General features: G+C 39.0%; 1 protein-coding gene across 1 annotated transcript in view; it reads left to right on the top strand.

Moving 5' to 3' along the window:
* Window positions 1-14,391, top strand: part of LOC109928539 (RING-type E3 ubiquitin-protein ligase PPIL2-like) — a 32,044-nt gene extending 17,653 nt beyond the window's left edge. Inside the window, exons 5-6 of the mRNA XM_048611553.1 lie at window positions 2,624-2,675; window positions 11,700-14,391. Of these exons, the coding sequence (XP_048467510.1) occupies window positions 2,624-2,675; window positions 11,700-11,720 (73 nt within the window). The 3' untranslated portion in view covers window positions 11,721-14,391. The remainder of the gene's footprint in view (window positions 1-2,623; window positions 2,676-11,699) is intronic.
* The last annotated feature ends 1,081 nt before the right edge of the window (window positions 14,392-15,472 follow it).

Genomic DNA, 15,472 nt, shown 5'->3' with positions numbered 1-15,472 from the left:
AGATTTCTGAAGAAGGGTCTGGGCCCGAAACGTCAGCCTTCCTGCTCCTCTGATGCTGCTTGGCCTGCTGTGTTCATCCAGCTCTACACCTTGCTATCTCAGATTCTCCAGCATCTGCAGTTCCTACTATCTCTAAAACTGGAAATGACACTACTCACCAGAATGGACTAGACAATATAAGTTCCAAGCAGAGTAGAACAACATCGCTTTATCAGAGGCCTCACTGATGACGGAACCTAGCATGGTGACGAAATGTCTAAACGAAAACAAGTCAGCTCGGCAAGCAAGTCAACAACGTCACCCACAACCCGAGCTACAAATTTTTGTGAAAACCTTTTCCCCCTTATTGTTTCTTTCACTATTTTTCACCATGTTTGGCAAATATGTCCTTCTGGTCTGTCCCCCTTGACCAGTAATAGTACTACTGAGTCACTCTGTTGATGGACATTGAAATCGGTATATTCTATGTCATCCTCCTTTCAAATGATGTTTTTACATGGAGCACTGATTCATTATCTGAGGGTGGCAATCAGCAGCATGCGGCCTTGTCCAAGTTTGATCTCCTGCTATGAAACTTCAAGTCTAGAGCCAATATTGAGTACTTCAGAGCCATTCCCTTCCTAATTGTTGTAATTCTGTGCTACTAGTGTGCCTGATGGAGGGATAGAATATAGTGCAGGGGATAGTAATGGAGCAACCTAGCACATTGACTGTAAGCAGCATGCCTTGTAAATTTTTTTGGACCCATAGACCTCCAAGGTCCATATGTGACAGTGACTTCAGAATTGGAAGATCAGTGCCAGCATGCTGATTGCCATGCACAGACCCTTAGAGAGGCTTCAGTAAGGTATGAATTCTTGAGTGTGACAGTCAGGCTATTGCTTGACCTGCCTATTACATAGCTATTCCAGTTTTGGCACTAGTCACCAAGTATAAGTGAGAAGGACCATGTGGGCTCATTTGGGCAGTGTCACTTTCAATGCTGGATGCTGTGTCTGCTTTTAAGAACGTAGTAATAGGAGGAAGTCATTCAACTAGTGACTTTCAGTTAGATCATGGGTCAGCTTCTACCTCAACGCCACTTCCCCGCACTATTGCCATATCCCTTATTGTTTGTTTCCAGAAACCTGTTGATTTTTGTTTTAAAGATGCTCAGTGAATGAGCTAGCACAGCCCTTGAGAGTAGAGAATTCCAAAGATCCACCATCCTCCGAGTGAAGAAATTCCTCCTCATCTCAGTCTTAAATGGCCAACCTTTTCCCTGGTGCTATGTCCCCGGCTCTGGAGTCACCAGTCAGGAGGAACATCCTATTTACATCTACGCAGTCACACCCTGTAGGCATTTTAGTAGTTTCAATTAGGTCACCTCCCATTCTTCAAACTGTAGGGAATACTCATTCTGTCCTCATAAGAGAATTCAGCCCTGCTAGAGATTAATCTGGTGAACCTCTATGCACTCCCTCTGTGGCAAGTAAAGCCTTCCTAAGATAAGGAGACCAAAACTGTACACATACTGTAGATGTGATTTTGTTCTTGTTTGATTTTTCTGCAATGGCTTTTGATTAAACTGAATGGCTTGCTGTACCATATCAGAGGGCACTTATGAGTCATAAGCATTGCACACATAAGCCAAATTGGGTACGGTTGGCAGACTTCCTTCCCTCGTTGATATTTGTGAAACAATTGGTTTTTTTATGACCATCCAGTAGTTACATGGTCACTGTTACTGAGACTTGTTTATCATTCCTGATGTGTTAATTGAATTTATTATGTGTTTTGAAATTGTCTTTCTGAATTAATAGTCTGGGTCTCTGGATTTCCAGTCTTGTAACATGACCCACATGCTACCCATATCCGCAAAAGGATGCAAAAACGCTATCCAGCCAAATTGCTCCCCTTTGTGAAGGTTTAATCATCAGACGATATGAGTTCAAAAATAAAAAGAGCAAGGAAAGGCTCACGTTTGTTGATTTGTGAAGAAAGTTCAATCGACTTGTTACTGCAAATGTCAGAAAACTGAAATTTTAAAAAGTAGATAAAATTAATCTCTTGGGATATCTAGATAGAATTGAAAGGGAGAAAAGCCAAGTTAAGTTTTTGGGTTGCTGACGCTACCTCAGACACTTTTCTGAGCCTGACAGAACTGCTACCTCTTTTCAATATCTTATGTCTTTATTAAAAGACTTGTGGTTTATTGACATTGCGTGCTCAGAGTATATGTTCCCTTCTGAATGGAGGAGGGACTGAGGGGTTTGGTGATGAAAGCAATAGATATCAAATTCAAACCATTGTCAGAGGATAGACTTACTGTACCTTCAAAAGCATCCAATCTTGAATAGTTGTACATTCTTAGAAAATATTTTGATTTTGTTTGCGTTTTTCCCAGAAGCAGCTTAATTTTGTTCTGAAATGGGATTCTTAAAAACAAATCATTTTGTACTTATTACATTCAAATGTGTTTTGGACAGGAACTAATTATCAGTTGCCTGAATTAGAGCCAGATATGTTAATCGAGCAGTGAAATCCAACGGTAATTCAATGCACTAGTTAAATAGTTCATAAAGTTCAAAGTGGCTTATCTTCTGTGTATCTGTGTTTTCCAAAATTTTGTTTCTTTTTACAGGAGTATAATTCCATGGATAAAGAAATTCGGAACCCATCCAACCACTGGAGAGGTAAAGATCCTTCACTATGTGCTTTCTGCTTTTCATTCAGTATAAGGGATTCAGAAAAATCTTTCTGATTATATTAGAAGAGAAAGGATACTTGTGGGTGTAGTGAGTCATTTAAAAAAATCATATATTATAACAAGGAAGTGGAATAATGACTTGAGGAGGAAGAGGACATAATATACCTCACATTTCAGGAGAACTAATGATGCATAAAAATAATCTCTATTAAGTTAACAGAGAAGAAAACAATGTTAGAAATCCTGACACTAAAGGAATGAAGATTTTTCAAAGCCTGCTGGTTTCTGCCACAGGATACTCCAAAATTTTCTTGAATTCAGAGTAGTCCATTTTGGCTGCAAAATTTTGAGCATAACTATATTAATTAAGAAAGGTAAGAGAATGCTAAAATGTTATAGGCCAGTTCGTTTGATATCTTTGGATGGAAGTTATTGAAACCTCTGGGGGAAAAAAAACAGAATGACTTGATGAATAGGACTGATCAGAATTAATTACTGCTTATCTGTGTAAATGAGATCATGGCTAATAAACCTAATAGAACTTTTTGAGGAAGTGACAAAAGTAGTAAACAGGAGAATGTCTATTGAAGTGGTTTATAGGAGTCCCAAAAAGGTGTCCAATAAAGTTCCACTTGTAGGCAACATTTTCCTATGTGGGGAGGTTAGAGCAAAGGACACGTAGCCTTAAAATCTGAACCAGGCCATTGAAAAGAGAATTTTGGGAAAACTTTTCATGCAAAGAGCGATAGAAATGTAGAACAGTCTTGTACAAAAAAAAGGTAGGCACTAACTCAATCGTTAATTTTAAATAAATAGTTCTGTAGATTTTTGCTATCCAAAGTATTAATGGATTTAAAAAAAAACTGACGCAAGTGTCATTGGAATACTGAAAAGAAACAGTCTAGATAAACCCGTTGATGTGCTAATGGTCTCTTGGAAATTTTAAATTTGTTAACTATCAAAAATGATTTTGCCAGGTAATAATATATATAATATAAATCAGCCATGAGCTCATTGATTGATTGAATAGGCTCAAAAGGCCCTTCATTCTCTCTCTCTTTTCTCTCTCTCTCTCTTTTCTCTCTCTCCCTCTCTCTTTTCTCTGCAGAATTTCTTTCCTCTTTCTGCTCATGCCATTGGTACCTTGTGTATTGTTAGGCTGAAAGTACCTAACGGGTTCTTTAAGGTCTGATCAAAATGATTACAAGAAGACAAGTGCACTTCAATATATAGCTAATTTATTAGCTTAATCTACTTAACATATACAAATTAATGAGCAAATCTATTCACTTAACCTACTTTGTACACAAACTCATGAGTCCTCACACCAGGGACTTTGGACAGCAGGCATTTGGAGCTCGACCTCAGATTCCGTGGCACTGGTTTACCGAACCCAGTCAAATGATGAAGATTCATAGACCCAGTCTCTCAAACCTGGTCTAATGGGAAATGCCCAACAAGTTGGACAAAATCCCTGATATTGGTACCATTCTGGTTACGTGCTGTATCCCCATTTTGTAGTACTTTTAGAACTTTTCCAGGCATTCTACTGTACAGAAAGCATGTTGGAAACCTCTCCAGGTGGCTCCATGTTAACTGCATAAAAGAATGGTTCCCGCAGACAATCAAAGTTATGGAGCCAAAACAGGCTGTTTTTCACATCGGGCCTATTATTATGTATTTTTGTTGTCATGTTTCATTGTCAAATTCAGTTAACCCTTCACTGTTAACCTTAATGATGTGGTTTGGAAATATCACTTCTAAACTCACCACGGCATCCTGGCATACCCTATTTGGGCCAGATGTCCTGTTTTGTTGCTGTATAGCATATGTAATACTGTGATCTTTGTGAAATCAAACAACATAAGTAAATGCATTTCTAAGCATTCTATGACACTGGCATTTAGTGTTTTCACCTCTAAATTTAATTTTCTTCTTCTGGAAAAAGCCTCAAGAACACACAAAGCTGATAAAAAAAAGTAAAATATAGGCGATTCTGCAAATCTAGCATAAAAACAGCAGATCAGGCAACCCTGTTAGCAGAAGAAATAGTTCTGTCAAATGATTATCAACTTAAATGTGAACTCTGTTTCTCTCTCCACATATTGCCCCATCTGAAATTTTTCCTGCATTTTCTACTTTTTTTATTCCACAAGAAGTTGATGTCCAAGGTTTTTCCCTTGAATAAGAAAGGCAGATTTTGAGATGTGATCACCAGGTGCTGGTTCATGCAGTCTCTCAGATTCACAGCTGAAATGTGAGAGTGGTTGAAAGCATGACCATTGTGAAAGGAAGAAAGAATCTACATTCATTCCAGCACCTTTCACATCCTTAAAACATCCCGCAGCTACTTCCTTAATTTAGAAATGGCTGCAGCGCCATCTCTAGGTAGAGCAAAGAGCATGCGAGCACAAGGGGGAACATGATGTGTTTGGGAAGCAGCGGACATTTTGAAGGTTAATACAGTCATTTACTTTGTATTTTTCTGGGTGGTCTGCTTATACTTCAAATCAGATCTATGATTTACTGTAGCAAGGTGAGCAAAATGAGTGCTGGTTGAAACCTACTGGTTTGCCAAGATGGTAGTGTCAGCGTCATTTTTGGTTTGATTTATTATTGTCACGTACTTAGGTACTGAGAAGTTTTGTTTTGCATGCAGTACAGGCAGATCATACCATACAAAGTGCATTAGGGTAATAGAACAGGGTGAAGAATACAATGTTATGGCCGCAGAGAAGGTTCACAGAGAGTGAGATCAACATTAAATTTAAAATTTGAGGGGTCCATCCAGAAGTCCAACAACAGTGGGAACGGAGCTGTTCTTGAATCTATTCGTACGTGTATGCAAACTTTTATATCACATACCTGACAGAAGAGGGTATAAGAGAGTACAGCTGCAGCAGGAGGGGTCTTTGATTAATTTGGTTGCTTCCCCAAGGCAGCAGGAAACATAGGTAGAGTCAATGGATAGAATGTGTGCACACGGATGCTTTCTGCAGCCTGTCTCACCCACCAGGTATCATGGGTGGTATCTGTGACAAGCAAGGGCTTGTTTGGAATTATGGATAATCACTCCTTTTAGAAATATGGTCACAGCTGCCTTGTAATAAATGTTGCAACCAAATCAAGGCTGATATGATTCTAGTTTTCACAACATTTAAAGAAAACTAATGATGTGAACACTCCATGGTATTTTGTGAAAACCCTTGACTCGTGATTCCTGCAAGCTCTGATTTTTGTTTGGAAATCCATTCAAGCTATCAAAAGTAAATTAGCTGCATTGGGAAGTAGAGGGTCACTGGTTTGGATTTGAAAGTGTAAAGTAATTGAGTCCCAAGTACAGTACCATATTAGCTGTGGTTCAGTAGCAGTGCAGTGCAATTAACTAGACCATAAGATGTGTTGCCCCACTAATACTTTAGCTAAAACAGCACAGCATCAGTTGCAGAATGCAGAGTACACTATCAGTTGTTGCTCACCAGTAATAGTGTATTATCTGGAGTGTGTATTAGTGGATCCACAGTAATGTAATGTCTTTGGAGTATGCTTTAGTATACCTACTGTACTGTGCCAACTGGAATAGGAGACAAAATGCAACACTACTGTGCTGTAGCTGATACAGGAATTCTGGTGCATTACGGTTGATGTTACATCACATTGTTAGTGTACTTTAGCTGAGAGTTAAAACTGTCTTTAAAGAAACATTTAGCTATGTAACTTGCTAGCACTTTTGAATTTCCCACAGGAATCATGAAGCACATGCCTGCACTGCCATTAAGTCAGTTTAAACAATAATCACCATCTCTTACAAACGGTATTTCACAAATTTCCCATAATGGTCTCATAAGGTTTGTGTAAATTTCTTGAGACTTTTCAAGGGAACACAGCATCTGGTTACAGAGCAGAATGGCAAGAAGCCTGGGAATGAATGAAAGCCATCTGAGGCACCAATGAGCAAAACAATTGGTATTACGTGATCTGTCAAGTGCATATGAGGGGATGTCATCCTTTAAGTATACAGTGCTCTGGTTAAATTGTGCCTTGAAGATCCAGTGATAGAATCCAGGTGGAGCATTCAAATAGTGGCTGAGGGAAAGTACAGAGATAGTGTGGAAATGCACCTTGGAAGAAAAAACCGGAGAAACTGCAGCTCCTTTGTATCGGATGGAAGCAGCTGAGAAAGGACCCTTTGAAACTTATCATTTTGTTAAGCAGCACAGAGAAAATTTAGAACGCCAGTTAGAGTAATATAAGATTTAAGCAAAATGCAAAAACTTACATGGAAATAATATTAAGAAACCATGTCAGGCAGAACTTCATGGACCAACTGCACAGCATAGGATGGTGGAGTCCAGACCATCCTTGTATTCAGTCAAGATACATCTAAGTGGCAAGGAAACAATGATTTCCTTTATTCACAGGAGTGCATGAGCTCAGAAAGCTGAATGTCTCATAGCCCTTACAAGGCAGGAGCTTTGCAGTGAGTTTGTTTATGCATTTTTCTTCCACTAGATGGCAGTCTAAGCTGCTGTAAATCTCCCTTTGTCAACCTTAGCATTATCTGTCATAGAATCATTACAGCGTGGAAAAAGGTCCTTTGGCCCAACAAGTCCAAACCGGCCCTCAGAGCATCCCACCCAGACCTATCCCCCTATAACCCACCTAATCTACACATCCCTGAACACTACGGGCAATTTAACGTGGCCGATCCACCTAGCCTGCACATCTTTGGACTGTGGGAGGAAAACCGGAGCACCCGGAGGAAACCCATGCAGACATGAGGAGAACATGCAAACTCCACACAGACAGTTGCCTGAGGGTGGAATCGAATCTGTGTCCCTGGTGCTTTGAGGCAGCAGTGCTAACCACTGAGCCACCGTGCCACCCTATGTTACAAGTTTCTTATTTAATTCCCTATTTGTACACTCAGTGTCCGTACATGGGCAGGCAAATTGCCTGAATCCTAGCTTCTCCCACTCCTGCTGTGTAATAAGTTATGACAGCAATCATATAGGCATCTCAATGTGATCTGGTCTATCCTCCTCCATACTATAGGGAAACTCTTAAGATTAATTTGGCTGGGATGCTGCAGCTCACATCAAAATCTTGAGAGGAATTAGGCTGTGGCGCAATACATTGGAGCTCCAGATTGGAGGATAAATTATGGTACCAAGGTGCTGCTAGTGGTTGGAGATTGTCAGGTAGTGGCTTGGGAGCAGATGATCTATTATACTTCATCAGGAATGCTGTGAAACTTGTACAAAATAAAATCAGTTCATACACCAAGCACAGAAGATGCTACAATCAAAACACCTTGTAGCAGGATGTGTTTGTATATTTCTGTTGGATCACAATTAATAGTAGAACTATTGGGTCAGTTGAATAATTGAGTTGTAGTGAGTGTATGGATTTAGCAGAGCTTAAGGTCAGCCCATACTCTTGGAATGTTTTGCAGACTCTATGACTCCATAGAAAGGATGATCAAACAAACACCTTGTACTCTCTGTCATTAGCTCCCAAATTCACAAGTCTCATTGCAATCTACTGTCTGTGTTTCCTCAAGCTGTCTGTGAATCAGTAACACTGCAACAAACATTCTGCTCGTAAGGTTATTCCACTCAAGTGTTTCAAAAGTGACACCCTGTAATTTCCTCAACAATTGAGTTAAACTCTGAGCTTTCAACAACATTGTACCTTCAGTTGCATTTAATTTTGAAGCCTAGATTCTTTACATTCTGCTTCTAATTTGAATTATTGTTAAACAATGTGAAGATTATTTATAATCGCAACTACTATTGGGATATATCTGAGGTTACGTGAGGCATTACTGTGGCGTTTTTGCATTTAATTGGTGAATAGGAGGATCAGTCAGAAAGTAGTGTTTTGAAATCCGACATTCCGTGTTCATATGGTTTAGCCTTTGTGGATTAAAACCTTGGCCCTAAACTTCAAAATATTTGTGAAGTCAACGATTGGATTTATTTGAGTGTTAATATAGATTAAGGATGGGATGTGATTACGAACCAAGCAGTTGAGGGATAAAATTTTGAAAAGTTCATTTAGAATATATGTACATTGCCATCCCTGACTGCCCTTGAGAAGGTGATGGTAAGCTGCCTTTTCGAGCTGCTGCAGTCCATCTGGTGTAGATGTGTCTGCAATGCTGTTAGGGAGTTCCAGCAAAGCTGAAGGATATAGTTCCAAGTCAGGATGATGAGCAGCTTGGAGGGGAACTTGCAAGGTGATCTTCCCATACATTTGCTGTCCTTGTCCCACTAGATGGTAATGGTTTGGAAGGTGCTGTCTGAGGGGCCTTGGTGAATTTCTGCCATGCGTTTTGTAGATGGTATCGACTACTGCCACTGCATTGATAGTGGGCGATGTAAATGTTTACAAATATGCTGCCAGTCAAGCAGGCTGCTTTATCCTGGATGGTGTCAAGCTCCTTGAGTGTTTTTGGAGCAGCATTCATCCAAGCAAATGGAGAGTATTCCTTTGCACTTCTGATTTGTGCCTTGTAGTTCGTGACAGACTTTGGGAAGTCTTGCCACAGAATTCCTAGTTTCTGACCTGCTCTTGTAATTACTGCAGCTACATGGCTGGTCCAATTCAGTTTCTGATTGCTGGTAAACCCAGAATGTAGATAGGTTGGGATTCAGAGATGGTAAGGCCATTAAATGTCAAGAAGCAATGGTTAGATTCTCTTTTGTTGGAGATGGCCATTGCATTAAACTCTTCAGTAGTCAGCTGAAGCCTGGATAATGTCCATGTCTTGCTGTATTTGGACTTGAATTGCTTTGGTATCTGAGGAGTGGTGAAAGGAGGAGCAACCTCTCAAAGATTCCACCTCTCCCACTCTTATTACTCCTCCAATCAAACTATGTGGTTTCTAGCTCTCATCAAGATGCCTGAGCCTGTATTTGTTCAGTCCCAGAAGATGGAAGTGCTGTAATGTGAAGTAGTATTTTATGGGGACAGATTTTCCTGAATTTTCTATTCCTGCCTATGATTTCTCGCTGGCGAATGTGATAGTTTGAGGTTGCTTTCACCTGCCAGTCCTGGGTGTATTAAATCCTGGAGAGGGCTTTGGGTAGATCCTTCGGAAACACCAGTGGTAATGTTGTAATAGTGGGAAGAAAAGTCTTGTCAAGTGGTACGCTGGCTATGTATGATAAATGAGGTGAGAACAGACCCGACCAGCTAGAGGATGGCAGAGAAGAATGATTTGTTAACGGTGACGTGGTCATTGACTGCGGACAAATTGCGAAAAATGAGGAGGGATATCTTAATATTGTCGAAGTTATGCAGTTGATAAAAACCATTTGACTAATGTGGTAGGGCAGAATCCTGACTTGAGAAATTCTGTCATGGAGTTCTGTGAAAATCGACGTGGACTTGGGAAGCAACAACATGGTCAAAAAGATTGGGAAGGAAAAGAAGGTGGAAGTGGAGCAATAGATTGCGGTGATGGTGCGATCAAAGGTTGTTTTTTTTGGGAAGAGGGTTGATGCCAGAAACCTGAGAAGATATTGGCTCAACGTACTCAGCCTTTCATCGTAGTTCATTACCAGCATCAATCTAGTTGAGCCTTCACCGTATTATCTCTCAAGGTAAATCTAAATCTACGTGGTATCTTAGATAGATATAAAGAAAAAGCTGTATATGTTACTCCAGCTGTGGTTAATTTTCGGTATTAATTATACTAGTGCACCTAAATTTCTCCTAGTATCAATGTTTAAAAGTTTCACACTTGATATTTAAAAAAAACTTTTCTGTTACTATCAATAAACAACTTTACACTTCACCTGCATTATAATCTACCTTGTTGCCCATTCATTTAAGCTGTTGATATGTCATTGCAGCCTGTTTGTGTTCTGCTCATCAAGGAAATTCTTGGTCTGTTTGGCCATCTGCAATGTTAATAAATTATGGACAATGTCCCATTACTCATCCCTGCGTGCTCCCATCAGTCACAGCCTGCATTCTTTGAGAAGCCTGGTTTATTCTAACTCTGTGCTCTCTCTGGTAACTTACCCCCATCCCTGCTGATATATTACCCTGAACTCCATGAGCCCTTATCTTGCACAGTAACGTTTTGGGTGGCAACTTATCAGATGTTTGTTGGAAATCCAAATGCACGATAACTCCTGGAACCATTTCTTTATCTGCCCATCTTATTACATTCTCAAAAACACTAGCAAGTTTATCAAAATCAGTTTCCATTTTGCAAAATCTTTAGACTGCCTGACTATTTTGTGATTTTATTAAGTACATTGTTAAGACCTCCTTGATAATGAATTCCTGCTGTTGTCAGGTTAACTAGGCTGTGTTTTATCAAGTACGCCCTTTCTAGAAAATTTTGATAAATTGTAAACAACTTATCCACAATCTCTGCAGCTACCTTTTTAAGACCCCAGGACGTAGGGAGTTTAAGTTTCTCCAAAACATTTTCTCCCCTGATATAAATTATGTGATTTATCTCATCCTTATTGGCTCCTTGCTTGTGTTCTATTTCTGATGTGTGATTTGTGTCCACTACTGTGAAGACAGACACAAAATACTTGTTCAATGTCTGCCATTTCCTTATATCTCTAATAATATCGCCTGTCTCTATGCGAGTAAAGTTTACTTTAGCTACTCTCCTTGTTATGTCCCTATGAAAGCTCTTATAACCCTTGGGCACTTTTCATTATGAAACGGATCCTATTTTCCAGGCCACGTAGCTACAAAAATCCAATGACAGTAAGAGACTGTAGTAAACTCAACAATCCACACATTTCTATTGATTTTAAGCTATATTGTCTTGTATTATGCATCTTACTTGATTTGCTTAGGAGCTGTACTGCATGCAATCTTAAATCTTGGGTTGTTGTACCTCATTTTTCAGATGATTTTGTATGACCACTTGGCTGGATTGATCTGCACACTGAATGTAGTGTTTCTAAAACTATGGCACCAAATTGTGATGTTTGTGATTTTAGAATGTTCTTTTTCCTTTCTTCTCCCCCAGCTAATCATTGCTTTTGACTGATACAGCAGGAAACTGTGGATAAAGATGTCATCATTCATTCCCTGGGTTTGAAAACATGGGAAAGATGATTAGGAAGCTAAGCACATGAAGATCTTTTTGTTCCTTTTGTTTTTAAAAGATTGAAACTTGAGTTTTGGGACAAATGTACTTTTTCAGATGACTGTGATGATAAGAGCGTTGGAAAAGCATTCCTTTGCAATGAAAATTTTAAAAACAAATAGTTAGCAAGAGACAGATAATTTGAAACATTCTGATGTGCTTCAGTTAATAATTGTTTTTAATTTGGAAGTTTATAATTTTTTTTGCAATATGAGCTGAATTGAAAGCCCAGGGAGCATTGTTACAATGAGCTTTCTTTGCTCTCTTTGTTCAAACATGTACTAGAGTGATTTTAATACACTTCTTTTGAGTTCTTGCCCTTCTGTGAAGTGCTGAGTGAGAAAATATTCATTAACCCTTGGCATGCCATGCTTTACTAATTACATGCATGAGTTTCAGAAAAGTAAACTTTGTTCCAGTTGGTGTTATTGGTAGAAGTTGAACCCGAGGCTTATTCGCTGAGTCATCCTGTCACGTCTGCTGAAAAGCAGACATTTATGTATGATTGGATTTGGCTCCAATCCCCTTGGTTGCTTAGGTGGAGTACTCTTTTGCCAACCATAGAGTCGCACAGCATGGATACAGATCCTTCGGACCAACCAGTCATGCCGAATGTAATTCCAAACTAAATTTGTCCTACCTGCATGCTCCTGGCTCATATCCCTCCAAACCTTTCCAATTCATGTATTCAAACAAATATATTTTAAACGTGTAATTGTACCCACATCCACCATTTCCTCAAGAAGTTCGTTCCACACATGAACCACCCTCCGTGTAAAAAAAAAAAAAAAAAATTGCCTTCATGTCTTTTTTAAATCTCTCTCCTCCCATCTTAAAAATGTGCCCCCTAGTCTTGCATTCCCTCATCCTAGGGAAAACACAACCACCATTATCTCTGTCTATACCCCTTATTAATTTATAAACTTCTATCAGGTCAACTCTCAAGCTCCTACGCTCCAATGAAATAAGTTCCAGCCTATCCACCCCCTTTTTTTAATAACTCAAACTTTACAAATCTGGCAACATCCTGGTAAATCTCTTCTGAACCCTCTCTAGCTTAATAATATCCTTCCTATAACTGGGCGACCAGAACTGGATACAGTATTCCAGTAGAGGCCTCACCAATGTCCTGTACAACCTCAACATGACTTTCCAACTCAGGGATAACTTATAAAAACAGCACTGAGCCAGTACACTGGCCACTGGTCAGTTAAATCTTCAAACAGTATATGGAAGCTATGCACAATGAAAGCAGATGGTAGAAAAATATGAATTTAGGGCAAGTAGAAAAGCTACAGTAATAGGCCATAAATAATTGAGATTCTTCAGTATAAGGTTGAACCTAACTTTCGAATCACTGGATAAGAGCAAAAGAAAAAGATTTACATTTGTAAAGCACCTTTTGCAACCTTGTGACATTCTAAAGTGCTTTGCACCAAATTGAATACTTATTATAAATGTTCACCGTTACAATCTAACAAATTTAGCAGTCCAGTTTGTATACAGGAAACTCTCAAACACCAGTGTCATCATGACCAAATAATCTCTCTTTGTAATGCTAGGTGAGATAAATATTGGCTAAGACACACACCTCTTTTCAGTATTACGATAGCTGAGTAACAGAGATTTTCTATTAATTACAAAATCTTTAAGAATTACAGTCACAATTTTCCCGTGTGTGTGCACTGTTTTTGAGAACTGTTACATGTCTCAATTAATGAAGCTGCTTCACACTGGGTTTCTTGGGACTGGCTGTGGTGTTGTCCTCTTACAATGCTGCTGAACTGGAGCAGGTTGAGACTTGTTGGCTCAGTGTTCATCATAATTCCCAAGAGTCTAGTTATGCAGCACTGTGTTTTATTTTGAAGCTGTTGAGTTTCTTCCTAAGGTTACAGCTATAGGAGATTACTGTGAACGAAAACAGTGCATTTAACTCTGTGCCATTTGCACAGTTTGTAGTCAACTGCTGTCAAGCTGATAGAAACCTCTAATCAAATAATTCTTAGCGCTGTGTATTTAGTGATGCAATCAAAATTGCTTCAGATAGACAGTTAAGTGAACAGTAAGTGGTTTAAAATTCCTTTGAACCCCAATAGTTTCTTTTTATAATGAGGTTTGTTTTTCCAAATTGAATCTTTACCTTGAATTTCTATTAGAAACAAATTGCATTTATATAGCATTATTTTGTAAAAAACTTCCCAGGAGTCTTTAGAGTAGACAAGCAGCGCTTGTGACAGAGTTAGTAAAGGTGACAGGATTGGAAAGGTTACATAAACATAGTTTAAAACGAATAGTGGTTGAGAAAGGTATCAGGTCCATGTGCACTGTGCCGCATATGTTTATACCTAGCCAAGTGGATTCATAAAGAATTGCGAACAAAACTCACAGGGAGTACTGGGCAATTAAGTACAACTGGTGTTTTCTCTTATCTTCCAGGACTTAGCAAGCATATATTGTACATTCTAATGTTCTGAAAATGTGTGGCTTGACTATCCAATATTGAAACAACTAATATTGACATGTAAGAGAACAATCTGTTCTCAATGTCCATTAAACTCTTCAGTTCTTCGTCGAAAGTGGCTTATTTTTTAATGCTGTTTTACTTTGATCATAGTTCAATGTGAAAAATGTATAAACCTGAATTTGTCAGTCAGATGTCGCTGCTTATGTGATCACTTTGGTGCCCCTCGGGGAATGCATTGACGATAAATCTAAAGTTAACAACAGCCTCTAAAGCAGGAGAAATAGTTGAAATTAAACCTTATTTATTCCTGCAATGTCTTAAATATTTTGAATGGAAGCCTAAATTCTGGGAAGTGAAAATGGCATTTTCTGGTGAACTTTCTGGTGAGCTTAGGAATAGTTTGCACCATTATTGTGCACGTGTAATTTGCCTGCTGAATGTGGGGCTAGTACAATGGGGGTAGAGGACTTCCATTTAAACAGTGTTTGTTTTGTTTTCTATGTTATCCATTGGCAGCAGCTGAGTAGCATCCTCTATTCTGCTCATCTTGCATCTTCTGAATTTGTTCAGCTGAGATTTCAGTTTATTCATTCTATTTCTCTATTTCTATTTCTCTTCTATTGGTAGGTTTTTACAGCAGCTGAACCAAGATTCTGATCTCATCTGCTGTTTGTGTTCATTTTTTAGGTCTGGGAGATCATTTTTATTCTTTGCAATATCAATGGATGCGCTCTAGATTACTTGTACAATAGCCTCTTAATTTAAAGCCACTTTTTTGTATCGAATAAGGTCTTCACGCTTGCATTCCATACACCTTAAGGTGCAAGATGGCAAGTAAGAGCAAGCTCTAGTCCATAATAAGCAGAGCAGTTAATGTGCTTTCAGTAGTAACTTTAAAATTAATGCAAATACCTAATATTATCTGTTTTGACTAAATTGAACTAATGGCTGTTTTAACCATGAATGTTTTGAGTACTGTAGACTATGTTGAGCAAAAAAAAACTGCAAGTGCTGGAAATCAGAAATTGCTGGAAAAACTCAACAGGTTTGGCAGCACCTGTGGAGAGAAAACCGAGTTAACATTTTGGGTCCAGTAACCCTTCAGAACTGACTATATCGAATGTCAGCATGCTGTCCTGGCAGCGCTAATGTGGAATGGTTGGATGCAGAGTGAAGTGCTGTCTACACT

The sequence above is a fragment of the Rhincodon typus genome, chromosome 24 (genome assembly GCF_021869965.1).
Source record: "Rhincodon typus isolate 14 chromosome 24, sRhiTyp1.1, whole genome shotgun sequence".
In the NCBI taxonomy this organism is placed as follows: domain Eukaryota; kingdom Metazoa; phylum Chordata; class Chondrichthyes; order Orectolobiformes; family Rhincodontidae; genus Rhincodon; species Rhincodon typus.
The sequence above is the reverse complement of the archived record's forward strand: the minus strand, read 5'-3'. Positions and strand labels throughout refer to the sequence as shown.